Genomic DNA, 13745 nt, shown 5'->3' on the forward strand with positions numbered 1-13745 from the left:
GATAAAATTGCCCTTCAAAATTTATGATTAATTAAAATATATTATTATATTAATACAATTTTGATGTAAAGTTTGATATTGAAATCGCTCCCACTATTTATATCTATACTCCGCCAATTTGTTCATTGTAAATTTATAAATTTGTACTCTACTACTACGTACTGGAATGCACTTGTAATCAACTCATTTTTCTTTTATTTTTTAATTAAAACTTTCTTTGCCTAATAATCCAAGAAAGTGAAAAATAAAATTATATCCCTAGTAGATAAATAAATACTTAGCATACTTTCTTTTTTATAAATAAATATTAAGTTATATACTAAAATATAGATAAACAACTCAAATAATTGTTTTAAACCTTGTTCATATAAAAACATTTATCATAATATGTTTCTTTTAAAAAGATAAAGTGATGGTCTGGTTACGAGGGTATTTTTATAAACAAACAAGTCTTTTAGAAATTGTGCAATGCTTTAATACATCAAACCAAATAATTGATAAAAAATATGCCAGTATCAGCATAACTAATGCAAGCATAACTAATACCAGCATTACTAATACACCATATTCAGCATTATTCTAATACACCCTACCAAACAACCCTTTAATACCATTTCAGTTACCTACTTTAGTTTTCCGCGTTCAACCTATCATCACCTTTCAAACTATTAACTCATCTTCTCTTCAGTTTACTACCTACCAGGAAACAGTAGGCTGTTTCATCAAGATGGTAGAAGAAGGAAAATGTAGATCTCATTCAAATACAGTAGGAAAAAACTTACCTGTATCAAATATTTATATCAAATTATACTAATTTACTATATTTAAGTGATAAAATAATGAGAATGTGTACCTATTAACTAAGATTTAGTGATAGTCATGTTTGTGTAGACATGCATTATATATTTATTGGACCGAGTATATCCGAACATAATCTATAGGGTAACAAACTGAGAGTACTCCTAGTTTGTGATAACCCAAAAGGTTATCTTTAAATTTAATAATTAATTATGTGTTCTAATACCTCGAAAAGTATTATTTATCATTCCTCGACTTGCGTGTGCAGTCCGTAAATTTTTTCGAAAAGTTTTTATATGAAAAATTGATTAAAATATGAAATATAGTCTTAAAACTCAATTGAGTTGACTTTGGTCAATATTTTAAGCAAAGGGATCCGGATCAGTATTTTGACAGTTTCTGTAGGTCCGTATCATGATTTGGGACTTGGGCGTATGCTCGAAATTTAATTTGGAGGTCCCTAACTCAAGTTATGACCATTTAACGGAAACTAGTAATTTAAAGGCTAAAGATTTTCAAAAGTTTGACCACGGATTTGACTTTTTGATATCGGGGTCGGAATTCGATTCCAAAAATTTGAATAGCTCCGTTATGTCATTTATGACTTATGTGCCAAATTTGAATTCATTCCGGATTCATTTATTATATTTTGGCATGAGATTTGCAAATTAAAAAGTTTAAAACTTAAAGTTCGAATCGATGTGTGAATTGTACTTTCAGCGTTGTTTGACATGATATGAGACCCCGAGTAAGTCTGTATTATGTTATGGGACTTGTTGGTATATTCGGACGGGGTCCCGGGTACCCCGAGAGTGATTCGGATTGAAATCGGATCAAAAATTTAGACTTAAGGAAAATCTGAAATATGGCCTTCTAGTGTAATCGCACCTGCGGATTTTTGACCGCAGGTGTGAGCTCGCAGAAGCGAGCCTTCTATCGCAGATGCGTCCAGGCGTGGCTGGGGCTTCGATCGCAGAAGCGGACAGCTCCTCGCAGAAGCGTGTCCGCAGATGCGCACAAAATCTCGTAAAAGCGGAGGCTGGGCAAGTGAGGTTCGCAGAAGCGAAACTCCTTCCGCAAAAATGGATGCACAGGTGCGAGCCCAGGCACCGCAGGTGCGAAAATGCCTGGGCAGTGTATAAATCGAAGAGTTCCAGATTTTTCTCATTTTAGACATTTCAAGCACGGATTTAGGCGATTTCAAAGGGAATTTTCACGAATTTGAATTGGGTAAGTGTTCTATAACCAAAAGTGATTATATTTCATGAACTCATGTCTATATTCATCCTTTATTTCGGATTTAGATGAAAGAAATTAAAATTTTTATAAAACGTTCCAAAAATAAAAAAATTTAGATTTAAAGGTCCATTTGACATCAAAATTGGATAATTTTTGTATGGATGAACTCGTATTGGAACGGGTATTTGGATTTCGTAAGTTTTTTCAAGATTCGAGACGTGGGTCCCACTGTTAATTTTTAAAATTAATTTCGGATTTTTATCCGAAAAATTTATAAATTCATATGGAATTAATTCATACGATTTGTATTAAGTATATTTAATTATTTATGACTAGATTTGAGGATTTTGGACACGAATTTGCGAGGCAAATGTTTATTGGATTCTTGAAATTTGATTGCAAAGCGAGGTAAGTGTCGTGGTTAACCTTGACTTGAGAGAATAGAACCCTTAAATTATTTGTTATGTGAGATGCATGTGTACGTATAGGTAAGGTGACGAATGTCTATACGTCGTCAAATTAATTGTTTGCATAATTACTTGAAAAATCATAAATCGTTTTAAATCATGAATTAATTATTATATTAATTGTTCCACTCATATTCCTTGTCAAATATTAATTCTTGAATTCCTGCAATAATTGTCACATGCTTATTTGACTTATGTGTCTTAATTGCTATTTGACATGTAGCATACTAAATATTAAACTGCCTATTTTTTTCATGATTTTTATAATTAATTGCTAATTGTCATTGTTTGTTCATAAATAAATTATAATTATTGTGTGCCTTAATGCTTAATAGTTTCTCATTGAACGTGGTATTTATTGGAGTAATTTCTATTACATTTATGAGTTGTTAAAATATATTGGGGGATCGGGTTGCACGCCGCAACAGAAATGAAAGTAAATATATTGGGGGATCGGGTTGCACGCCACAACAGACTTATTTAAAAGTCTATATTGGGGGATCGGGTTGCACGCCGCAACAAACTTATTTAAAAATCTATATTGGGGGATCGGTTTCCACGCCGAAACAGACTTATTTAAAAGTCTATATTGCGGGATCGGGTTGAACACCGTAACAGACTTATTTAAAAGTCTATATTGGGGGATCGGGTTGTACGCCGCAACAGACTTATTTAAAAGTCTATATTGGGGGATCGGGTTGTACGCTGCAACAGACTTATTTAAAAGTCTATATTGGGGGATCGGGTTGTACGCCGCAACAGACTTGTTTAAAGTTTATATTGGGGGAACGGGTTGCACGCCGCAATGGAAACAAGTTGAGGAATTGTGACTGCTAAGTTGATTTCAATCATTAATATTATTTACTGGTCTTACTAATATTTCTGTTATTATTATTGTTGTTATTACTACTATTGCGTACAGGTTAATATAAGTGACCCACCTTAGCCTCGTCACTACTTCGTCAAGGTTAGGCTCGGCACTTACTTGTACATGGGGTCGGTTGTACTGATACTACACTCTGCATTTCTTGTGCAGATTTCGGAGTTGGTCCCAGCAGCGTACTGTAGATTTTCCCGGATACAGCTACCAGTAGAGACTTGAGGTATAACTGCACAGCGTTCGGAGTTCTGAAATCCCCTTTTATATTATCTCAGTTGTGTATTATATTTCAAACAACTTGAATTTTATTCAGACCTTTATTTGTATTATTCTAGAAATTCGTGAACTTATGACTCCAGTTCTGAGATGGTACTTAGATATCGCGAATATTATGGATTATTTACTTTATTTCCGTATTGTTTTCTTGTTATTAATTAATTAAATTTTTTTTGTTAAAGTGACTAATTATATTCTAACGTTTGCTTACCTAAAAAGTGAAATGTTAGGCGTCATCACGGTCCAAAGGTAACAATTTCGGATTGTGGCATAGTCATTATAGATATTTACGCCCGAAGTCCTAGCTATTATTGCCCTTATAACTTCCAAAATGGACAGCATAATTTTACTGTGTTATTTCGTTAGTTTCAAAAATTTTGGTGTAATGTAATAATCTAATGCCTTAAATTAAGGATGTGTTTGGTATGAAAAAAAATATTTTTTATGAAAAATATTTTTATGGAAAATGAGTAGTTTTATCACTTATTTTCTCTTGTTTGGTTGATGAGTGAAAAATATTTTTCGGAAAATATTTTTTAGTGTTTGGTTAGAGAGCAGAAAATATTTTTTTATGCTACTCTCCTCACCCCCTTCCCCCAAGTCTCCATGTTTCCTGGCTCCCCCCTCCTCCTCATATATCCAACGTTTTCAGGACTCTATTTTCTTCAAGAATTTAATTATTCTTCTAAAAATTCACACAAACCAAAGAAACTAATGTGTTGCTTTACTTTTTTACGCAAAAATAACGTTAAAATTTATGCTCCATAACTAAAAAGAAAATACTCTTTTTTTGGTTGAAAAAGAAAGTACTCTTTCTACTATATGAAAATAAAGTATTTATTTTATTGAAATAAAAGAAAATACTTTTTCTACACCATAAAAAGAAAATACTCATTTTGTTGAAATGAAAAAATAATACTAGTTTTACATCATGAAAAGAAAATATTTTTTTTGTTGAAATGAAAGAAAATACTTTTTCTATGAAAAGAAAGTACCTTTTTTGTTGAAATAAAAAAAATACTTTTCTATAGCATGTAAAAAAATACTCATTTGTTGAAATGCAAAAAAAATCTATCTATAACATGAAAAGAAAGTATTATTAATAATATTTTTATTTAGGGTGGGGATGGGGTGAGGAGGTGAGGGTGGGTAGGCGAGCGTTGGGGGAGGGTGGGGTTGGGAGGGTGGGGGTAAGTTGGTGGGGATGTGGAATAGGGTGGGAAAGGTTGAGAAAGAGTTTTGAAAAATATTTTCCCTTGTCTTGATGGGGCTTGATGGGGAAAGCATTTTCCTCCAATTGGAGGAAAATGAGTTTATAAGGAAAATATTTTCCAAAATATTTAAGCCAACCAAACATGGAAAAATTGGAAAATATTTTCCTTCATACCAAACACACCCTAAATACTCGAATGACAGAGTGACACGTGTAACTAGGGACAGACAAAAGTCAAAGCGATTAGCAAAAAATAGCCCTAGTTATAGATATTGGCACCAAGTAGCCCATAAATGTATATCACAACAATAATATATATATCAAAATATATATCACAACTTTATTATTCTTCTTTTTTATATATAAAAATATATATATATATATATATATATATATATATATATATATATATATATAAACTTTATTATCCTTCTTTATTATCTAAAATAAAAAATGATAAATAGAACTATTTAAAATTTATTTTTGTCTCTATATCAATGTATATCATAACAAAAATAATTGTATTATTTATATATCACAGTGTATAACACATCAAATAATGTGTATAAGTTTAGTGTTTTCTTCGTGTATATCAAAATGTATATCATTTTTTTTGTATATCAAAATGTAAATAAACGATTATTTTTTTCTTTGTATATTTCAGTTTATAACACATAATTTCTTGTGGATATACACAAATATATTTGCTAGAAATATATTGATATACAAAATGATAATTAGAATTATTTTCTTAATCAAAAGAAAAAGAAGAAGAAAAATGAATGAAGTTCTGTCCAATGCCAATTTTAGGGATGTACATATCATGAAACCTACCAATATGTTGTTCTAAATTCATGAAATGCCAAAAAAGTTTTTTTTTTAAAATGGCACTTTAATACTCTATTCTAGCACCGAAACCTAATGGAGAAAAGCAAACCTCCATCCAAAATTCGATGCCGCAATAGCAGCGATCAACAACCCCTCCTTTACCTTTGTTTTTTTTTGCTATCGATACTTTGGAATTTGGATGTAACATGTGGTTTAATTCCATTTTAAATACTTTCACAGACTCAACAATTCATGAAAAACAAATTAGATCTCGTTTGAATCACTCGAGGATCTCTTGCTATATTTATTTTTTCTAACATATTAATAACTATTCTTATACTCTCTCCGTTTCAAATTAGATGAGTTACTTTCTTTTTCAGTCTGTTGTAAAATAAATTAACTAATTTCTAAATTTAGAAATAATTCAACTTTAAACTCTTCATTTTATTCATTTTACCCTTAATGAGAAGCTTTTATAATCACAAAAATATCATGGTCACACAAAGCTTTTACCCCTTGAGCTTTTAAGACCACAAGTTTTAAAAGTCTTTTTTTTTTAAACTCTATACCGAGTCAAATTACCTCATCTAAATTAAAACGGGGGAGTACTATCTTGAAGATGCTTGTCGTTGCAAAAGAAGTGAAACTTTAATTCATCGAGAGATAGAAGAAGAAATATGGGAAGAGAGAGGAAGAGGGAGACGGCAAGGAGAAGTAGAGGAGGGTTATGGGGAGAGAATAAATAGAGATGTATGTTTTTCGGGAATTTGGCTATACAATGCCAATTTTTGGGGGCTGTCTTTGTCAAATGTAATTTAAGGCCAAAAAATTACCGATCCCTATTATAAGTTGTTATGTGGTGCCAATTTCTCTAATTTTTACTAACTAATTTAGCAATCAAGTCAATCCTCTATGGCATTAGCTCCAATCAAATATTGCGGTAAATAATGACAGAAGAAGCAAAAACCACAGAGATGTTATTCTGAAGGGCTGTTTTGTTACTGTAGACTCTCACCGGTTTAAGTTTCATAGAAGTAAAATCAGGCTCTTCCCATATACAGGCCTATGAAGCTGTCTTAAGACTTCACAAATAATTTACAAAACGTTTCAGAAAAAAAAAATAGTTTTAGATTAGTGGACAGTAATCAACAATTTGCAAGAACTGCATATTCTACTTCTATGGTTCATCAAAGACAGCAACAAAAAGGAAAATGTCAACTGACCATCGTATATCTAGAATAATTATGGTCCCAAATATACAGACCAACGCCTAGTACTCCCTCTTCATCTTTTCTGCAGAGTTCTAAAACCAGAAAGGGGGGGGGGGGGGGACCATATCCAAGGGAATGCCGTTAGAAATGGCACAAATATTAATAGTTATCATCATGCACGAATTTTGTGGCGTCTCGTCAGCCACTGACGAATGACTTGGGATGGGACCTGTTTTCTAGCACAAAATTCAAATTTATAGAACACGATGCACCATGTTATTGCTACTCCCTTTTAGAAAAGAATATACACACAAACGGTCATTGCCTCTTCTCAACTCTCTGATGAACCTCTGGTACACATTCAAAGCCAGCAGCAGAACGAACTCCAAACAAAAGAATGATGTTGATAATAATCCTCAAATGACAGAACTCCTCTTTTTTAAGACACATCTACAGCAATACGACATTGATGAGCTGCAAACAATTAATGCAAGCATTGGGATCACAAAAAGTAATCAGGAGTCTTCCTTGTGGTGTCAGGCTCTATCTGCCGCGGAGCTGGGTCAAACTGAAGGAAATTCTGCTCCATGTTTTCACCTATTTCTAGAATTGCAGCCATGTTTCCACACCGGTAACAATAGTTTGGAGCACTAAATACTGTCACAACATTCTTATCCTGTTGAAGTTATAACAAATAGCATGTCAAATACAAAGTAAAAATAACTAAAATGCAGCAATTTCAACTTTAGTAGACACAGGTGGTACATAGGTCTTTCTTTTTAAATTTTTAGTAGTTTGGTTGGTGGGGTTCACGAACCTGACACCAATTAAAACCCTCCATGACAAGTTGATGGGCTCTAGAAATCAGATTGAGCCCATTGGTGTGGTTGAACTGAGATGCAATATCCTGTCCAAAGGTGTAACCAGCTCCTCGGGGTGATATTCCCCAACCACAACGATCATCTGGATCAGACCACAGGAGATCACACATTGGTCCTTCATGTGGAACCTGATAATCACAGTAGGACTTAACTGGTGAGGATCAGCAATGCTAATGTGCATAGAACAAAAATCATGAAATATTAGGAACAATGGAAACCACTGGGCCACAGGACCACATGCTCAAGAATCACACGACTATCTTTCTATTCAATTCTTGGTCCTTAATTTGATTTTGTAGATCTATTGAATGAACCATCAATGGATATTAATTTTTTAAAACATAAAACTTTCGACCGAAAACATAGATCATACTTAGCTATGGTTGGCATGAGATGGAGCAAGCTGAAGAGCCATTAGAATCACAAAAGAAAGCAGTGTATTATCATAGCATAAAAACTTTAAGCACACAAAATACAATACCTCTTGTATACGGTCCAATGATCGTATATTATCCAGCGTATCCAGAGAAGGCGAGAGTCCTCCATGTAAACAGAATATCTAAATCAAAAAGAAGAGTTAAGCTTGAAATTTATTCAGCACTTCTCTTGAAATGAAAAGCCAGTGAAGTAACAGCTCAAACCTGACTCTCTATTAGTGCTGTCAGTGGTAGATAATCAAAAAGATCAGTGAAGTACTTCCAAACATTGGCATTTCCGTACTTCCTCAAGCATTCATCATAAAAGCCATACCTGTCATGAAAAGACGCATCTCAATAACACGGACTCAGAATTGAACTGCAGTCATAGTCTTGCAGCCTTGGTAGACTGTATATGGACGATGAATTGCAAAAGTAATTCCTCCTAGCGAACTGCCTATAGATATATGTCTTGATAACCAACTGTTTTATGTCTCTCTTTTTTTCTTTCTTTGGATCAGTCCGTCAAATGTTATACATCTATCTGGTGGTTTAAAAAGAAGCTTTAGCCAGATAAATTTGGCAAGGTACGAACAGGAAGTGTTTAATCCTAGACCTTAAAACTAGCTCCTCAATGCCTTTCGCCACTGTTTTTCTTAGAAGGCATGAAGTCTTGCTTGGACAAACTTAGCAATCATACTCTAAGGAAGAAAATAATGAGTGGGAAGACAATGTCATTTTACAAGCTTGGATGTTGAAAAGGGTAAAATTGGATTTACTAAAAGGACAAAGTATCACATGCTACCTGCTCACTCCAAAACCACTACCCCAGCATAAAGAACAAAGAAAGAAGAAGGCAGAGAACTATCAGTTAATACATCGAAATCATGTTATCAAACTGGAAGCACAAGAAAAGGATGAATGTGGATGGAAATTTACCACAAAAGGAGAAGAATATTTTAGAGGATAAATGTTTCTTAATCTTATTAATAAGAGCAGCATTAAGATTGCGCTGTGATATGTACATCCAAAATGCAAAAATATAATCCCTTCTAATCCTGTAGGAATTAATTAAATCTTACAATGTTTCAGCCTCATGTATATAGTCCATTTTACACCAGAATATAAGCAAAAGTATACAATTAAACCTGATCCTAAAAATGGAGTCAGCTTTATATATGAAACCCTCAGATTCTTTTCTTTATAATGGGTCCGGCATTGGGATGGAGGCTGAATGTTTTTTGGAGAAAAATAGAATAAAAGAAATAACTTCTATACAAGGAGGCGGTGGTTACTTTCTGATCAGTTCATGAGATATTTTTGCTAAAAGTATCCTTGGTCTAGTTGATACCATAGGTTTAGTCCAGCTGATCAACTCAACCCATTCCAGTTCCAAGATCTGGAGATGAACCAGTATCTTTTTGAAGAGGATGGGAAAGCCATTATGTAATCCTCTATAAATACTGCTTCCTTGTCATTGACATGCTGCCTTTAAATAAGACTTTCAAAATACCACATCTCTTGTTTTCCTGCTCTCAAGTCAGACCCCCTTCTTCACCTCTAGTTATAGCTCCTCTAATTGCCGATATATTGCTGATCGAGTCCAGATCTAAGACAACCATGGTGTAGTTATCCGTTCATTCAACAAGATACTCAACCTAGGGATTCCTTAAAAGCAGAAAGGTTTTATACTTGTCCCAGAACATGTCTGTGGGAGAGAGTTTATCACTGCTTATAAATTCTAAATAGAATGAACACTCAATAGATCTCCATCCCAACTCAGGTTCTCCTCTATTTATTCTTTTTCTTTCTTCTGACTTCTGAGGAGGAGACGAAAAGTGGGAGAAGACCTACATTCAACAACAACAAAACACACACACACACACACACACGACACATATCAGTAAAACCACGCCCAAAACAAGGACATTTGACAAAACAGAAGTCAAGATTTAAAGTTCCAGATCTCATTTAAGGCACAAGCAAAAAGGAAATAATGAAGTCACTTCTATAAGACACGATAATAAGATAGTTCCGCGAACTGAACCGTTTTCAAAATAAAACTACCCTGATATCTTACACGATCGCTGAAACAATAACAAACTGAAACACATGTACCAACCTTATCAATCACCAAATGATGCAGAAAAGACTATTTCCCCCCAGTATGTCAACTTATAGAGTTAAAACTGTCAACTATCAACTAAGTGCATAACACCCCTAAAGTAAACTAAGATAATAGCTCTGATATACATGTTTTCAGCTTTCTAGATACAGTGGCATCATTGCCTATAAAAGTCCTTCTACTTATGTCCTTTTTGACCAGGTAGAGTGTGAAGCAGTTGAGCTTCAAAGTACAAAGAGATGAGGAAAGAAGATAAGAAGCTGCGTGTGTAGCCAACCATATCCTCACACACAAACTAGATCATCTAGTGCAACCGAAAAGTTAACTTTTCAATATGCCATTTTATGCACCTCAAAAATGAATACAATAATCAGGATCAAAAGAGTAAATGACTTACACTTGAGTGATTTGCCGGCTTTCATGGTTTCCCCTAAGAATCGTAATTCTATCTCTATAACGGACCTTCAGAGCAACCAAGAGTGTCACAGTCTCCACTGAGTAGTATCCACGGTCTGCATTTATTGAAACACTATTAATGATAGATGTGAATAATGCATCCATTGAAGAGCCTATTAATAATAGATGTTTATGCCAATATAATTTTCTCGCTGAAGCGTGACTGCTAATATACTAGTCCAACAGGGGAACCGATAATGCTAATATCAAGAAAACAAAAGTAAAGAATGGGAAGATGATCACATAGCTGTAGAAAAAGTAACAAGAAGAAATTAAAAATAGTAGATGCTGTTGTGGCTAATGTAGTATGCAATTGCAACCTTAAGACGACGGAACATATCTCAAATCCAAAAGCATTATAAATAAAAAAAGAAAAGAAAACCTTCAAAAGCCTTTGTCCTACAATTATGAAAGTAGAAAGGGAAATATCCCATTTTTTTATAAAACTAAAGCAACCCTGCAGTTTATGGATCCATATATTGACACATATACTTTATCAAGACATATAAAGTTAGAGTTCAGGGAACAAGCAACTTTGGCAGTATTGTGGATTAAAATAAAGATAACTAGTACGATAAGACTGCAGAATTCTGATGCACAATTGAAATTGGTATGTTAAATTTCTTACTGAAAGAGAACAAAGTCAAGGCTTTTAATGAGTATTTCAACTAACAGAAAAAAATATGTGAAAAAGGATATCCGGAAAGACAAATCCCGCAGCTAATAGATTCTAATGGCTTATTTCTCTAACTTAGGACTCTGAGAAAAGAATATCCAACAACCGAGATGCTTACTTTCAGGAATAACCTGCACTCACTTAAAAAAGGCTTCCCAAAAAGGACAATATCTACATAGATGACAAGCAACTAAATTGTCAGGTAATGAAAGCATAACTCCTAACTCATTTCAGCCATCATCTTTATGATGGGCCAAATTTTTCTCACACCTAACGTACGGCAAGTGCCCAGAGGATGTTATAAAACTTTGACCAATTCAGACATCTTAAGCTATTGAAATTCGCGTAATGGAGAGAAAAATCTTCCATATTCACCTCCTATCAAGGCTGGTGTCTTACTTTGTCAAGTTTCCAACCACCAGCTCATTATAAATTTGCATCTCAATAATGATTCATCAGTAAAGTTCCACCATTTGTTATCAAACAACATGTGTCGAATATATATTGCCAAAACAAGGAACCGCACATGAAAGTAACTCTGCCATAAATGAAAGGCATCACAAACATTTATGTCCTGAATGATTGAGCAATGAAATGCGGAATTTGCACCCTTATATAAGGCAGAATCATTTGTCAGACTGTTCACACGTGAAACAAACTATAGATATTCAGCGTAAAAGCTACACATCACACTCTATACAATGTTGACACCTAGACCATCCTTCAAGAGATACTAACACTAGCGCTGTTTGTATTTGCACCTTCTCAATAGTCGTGATGCCAAATTGACGACCAATGTAGATATAGCATAATAGTATCTCGGATTCAAATCCGAGCGGAGGCAAAAAACACTATGTAATTTCTTCCCACATAATCCTTGGTGGGAAGAGTTAACCTACCCTACCCGATACTTATGCTGGTTGGAGGTAGCAGGTACCCGATAGAATAGTCAACATGGCAAAATCTGCCGAGACACCAACATCATAACAAAAAAAAAGGATACAGTTCAAATGTAATGAATCCTCTAAATAAATGGGTACAGAGAAGTCATATATATAGCTGAGCCTAACGAGTTTAGGATCGATATATAACCAAACCCTAACTTTTACAATTCAACACAAAATTCACAGCCCTCATAAATTCCAAAAACATAAAATCTCCGAAAATCCAAAAAAGCACAAAATCTCAAAAAACTCACCAACATAATCGCCCATGAAGAGATAATTGGTATCCGGAGCATTTCCACCAATCCGAAAAAGCTCGATGAGATCGTAGAACTGTCCATGAATATCACCGCAAACAGTGACTGGACATTTCACCGGCTGCACATTCCATTCCTCCACAAGTATAGCCCTCGCTTGATCACACAGTATCTTCACCTCCGCTTCCGCCAGCGGCTTACACTCCATCAATTGCTCGATCTGCCGATCTACATCCGCGTTCGACGGCATTTTCCTCGCCGATCTGCAAATTCCTAGCTTGATCAATTCGGCAGTCGTCAACCGAAGATCAAACGGAAAATATTAATTAAATCGAATTTACGTACCGGAGATTAAATTTAAGCTGAAAACAAATCAAAAATTACAGCCGATTTAGCATCGGGAATATGTAGAATTAGGGTTTCAATCACCCAACCAACTCCTATTTCTGATATTTGTCTCCATTCATATAAATTTCTTTTTTTTTTCTTCCTAAATTCTCTTTGAAAATGTAACAAAAGGTTTGTAATTAGAATTATTTTTTGTGTATACGATTTATTTTTATATGTTTGTCTCTATATAAAACTGTTGTATCTATGTGTCTCCGTGTGTGAGGTGAAAATGGCAAAAATGAAATTCAGAAATGGAATGTAAAATGAAATTCAAATGACGCGAAATGAAATGGAAATGCACGTCACTTTTGGGAGAAACGACATTCCTTTCCGGTGGCTCCGCCAGGTCCAAATATAAGACCTCTGGTGACACGCGTCAGCTAGTGAATCGCTTATACATTTCTTATACACATTCAATATAGAATTGTGGCCTTTGATCCACGAGCTCCCTTGTGTCTTCTTGTTATAACTTCTAATATTTTTTCTGAGTTATGAAGACCTTTATTTATAGTTGTGGGAGGGAAGAGTTATGAAAAAAATAAACTCTTTCCGACCAAAGATTGAAGAGTGACAAGGCCACATTTGATTGGTTAGAAGATGTCACTTGCACATGTGGCGTAGTTTCATTGGCCTTTAAATTTGAGTTGGCATGCCTTATCATTTTGAAACGTAGCATGATGTCATTGAC

The 13745-nt window shown here is 34.4% G+C and overlaps 1 protein-coding gene across 1 annotated transcript; it reads right to left on the minus strand.

Moving 5' to 3' along the window:
• Positions 1-7144: 7144 nt before the first annotated feature.
• Positions 7145-13232, minus strand: LOC107829428 (serine/threonine-protein phosphatase PP2A-2 catalytic subunit-like). Its single transcript, XM_016656892.2, has 7 exons — positions 13013-13232; positions 12665-12930; positions 10732-10846; positions 8435-8543; positions 8275-8352; positions 7730-7921; positions 7145-7588 (listed from the first exon to the last, which is right to left on the minus strand). The coding sequence occupies exons 2-7, from the start codon at positions 12915-12917 to the stop codon at positions 7415-7417; spliced, it is 921 nt and encodes a 306-aa protein (XP_016512378.1). The 5' UTR covers positions 12918-12930; positions 13013-13232; the 3' UTR covers positions 7145-7414.
• Between the last annotated feature and the right edge of the window lie 513 nt (positions 13233-13745).

This window comes from Nicotiana tabacum, chromosome 12 (genome assembly GCF_000715075.1).
Source record: "Nicotiana tabacum cultivar K326 chromosome 12, ASM71507v2, whole genome shotgun sequence".
In the NCBI taxonomy this organism is placed as follows: Eukaryota; Viridiplantae; Streptophyta; class Magnoliopsida; order Solanales; family Solanaceae; genus Nicotiana; species Nicotiana tabacum.

Bases quoted from the DNA above. Each gene is read 5' to 3' on its own strand.
- LOC107829428 (XM_016656892.2), bottom strand. From the start codon at position 12,917: ATGCCGTCGAACGCGGATGTAGATCGGCAGATCGAGCAATTGATGGAG. The intron at 8,544-10,731 runs GTAAGTCATTTA...TTTTCATGACAG, and splicing joins AGCCGGCAAATCACTCAAGT to GTATGGCTTTTATGATGAAT. The intron at 8,353-8,434 runs GTTTGAGCTGTT...TTTTTGATTTAG, and splicing joins CAGCACTAATAGAGAGTCAG to ATATTCTGTTTACATGGAGG.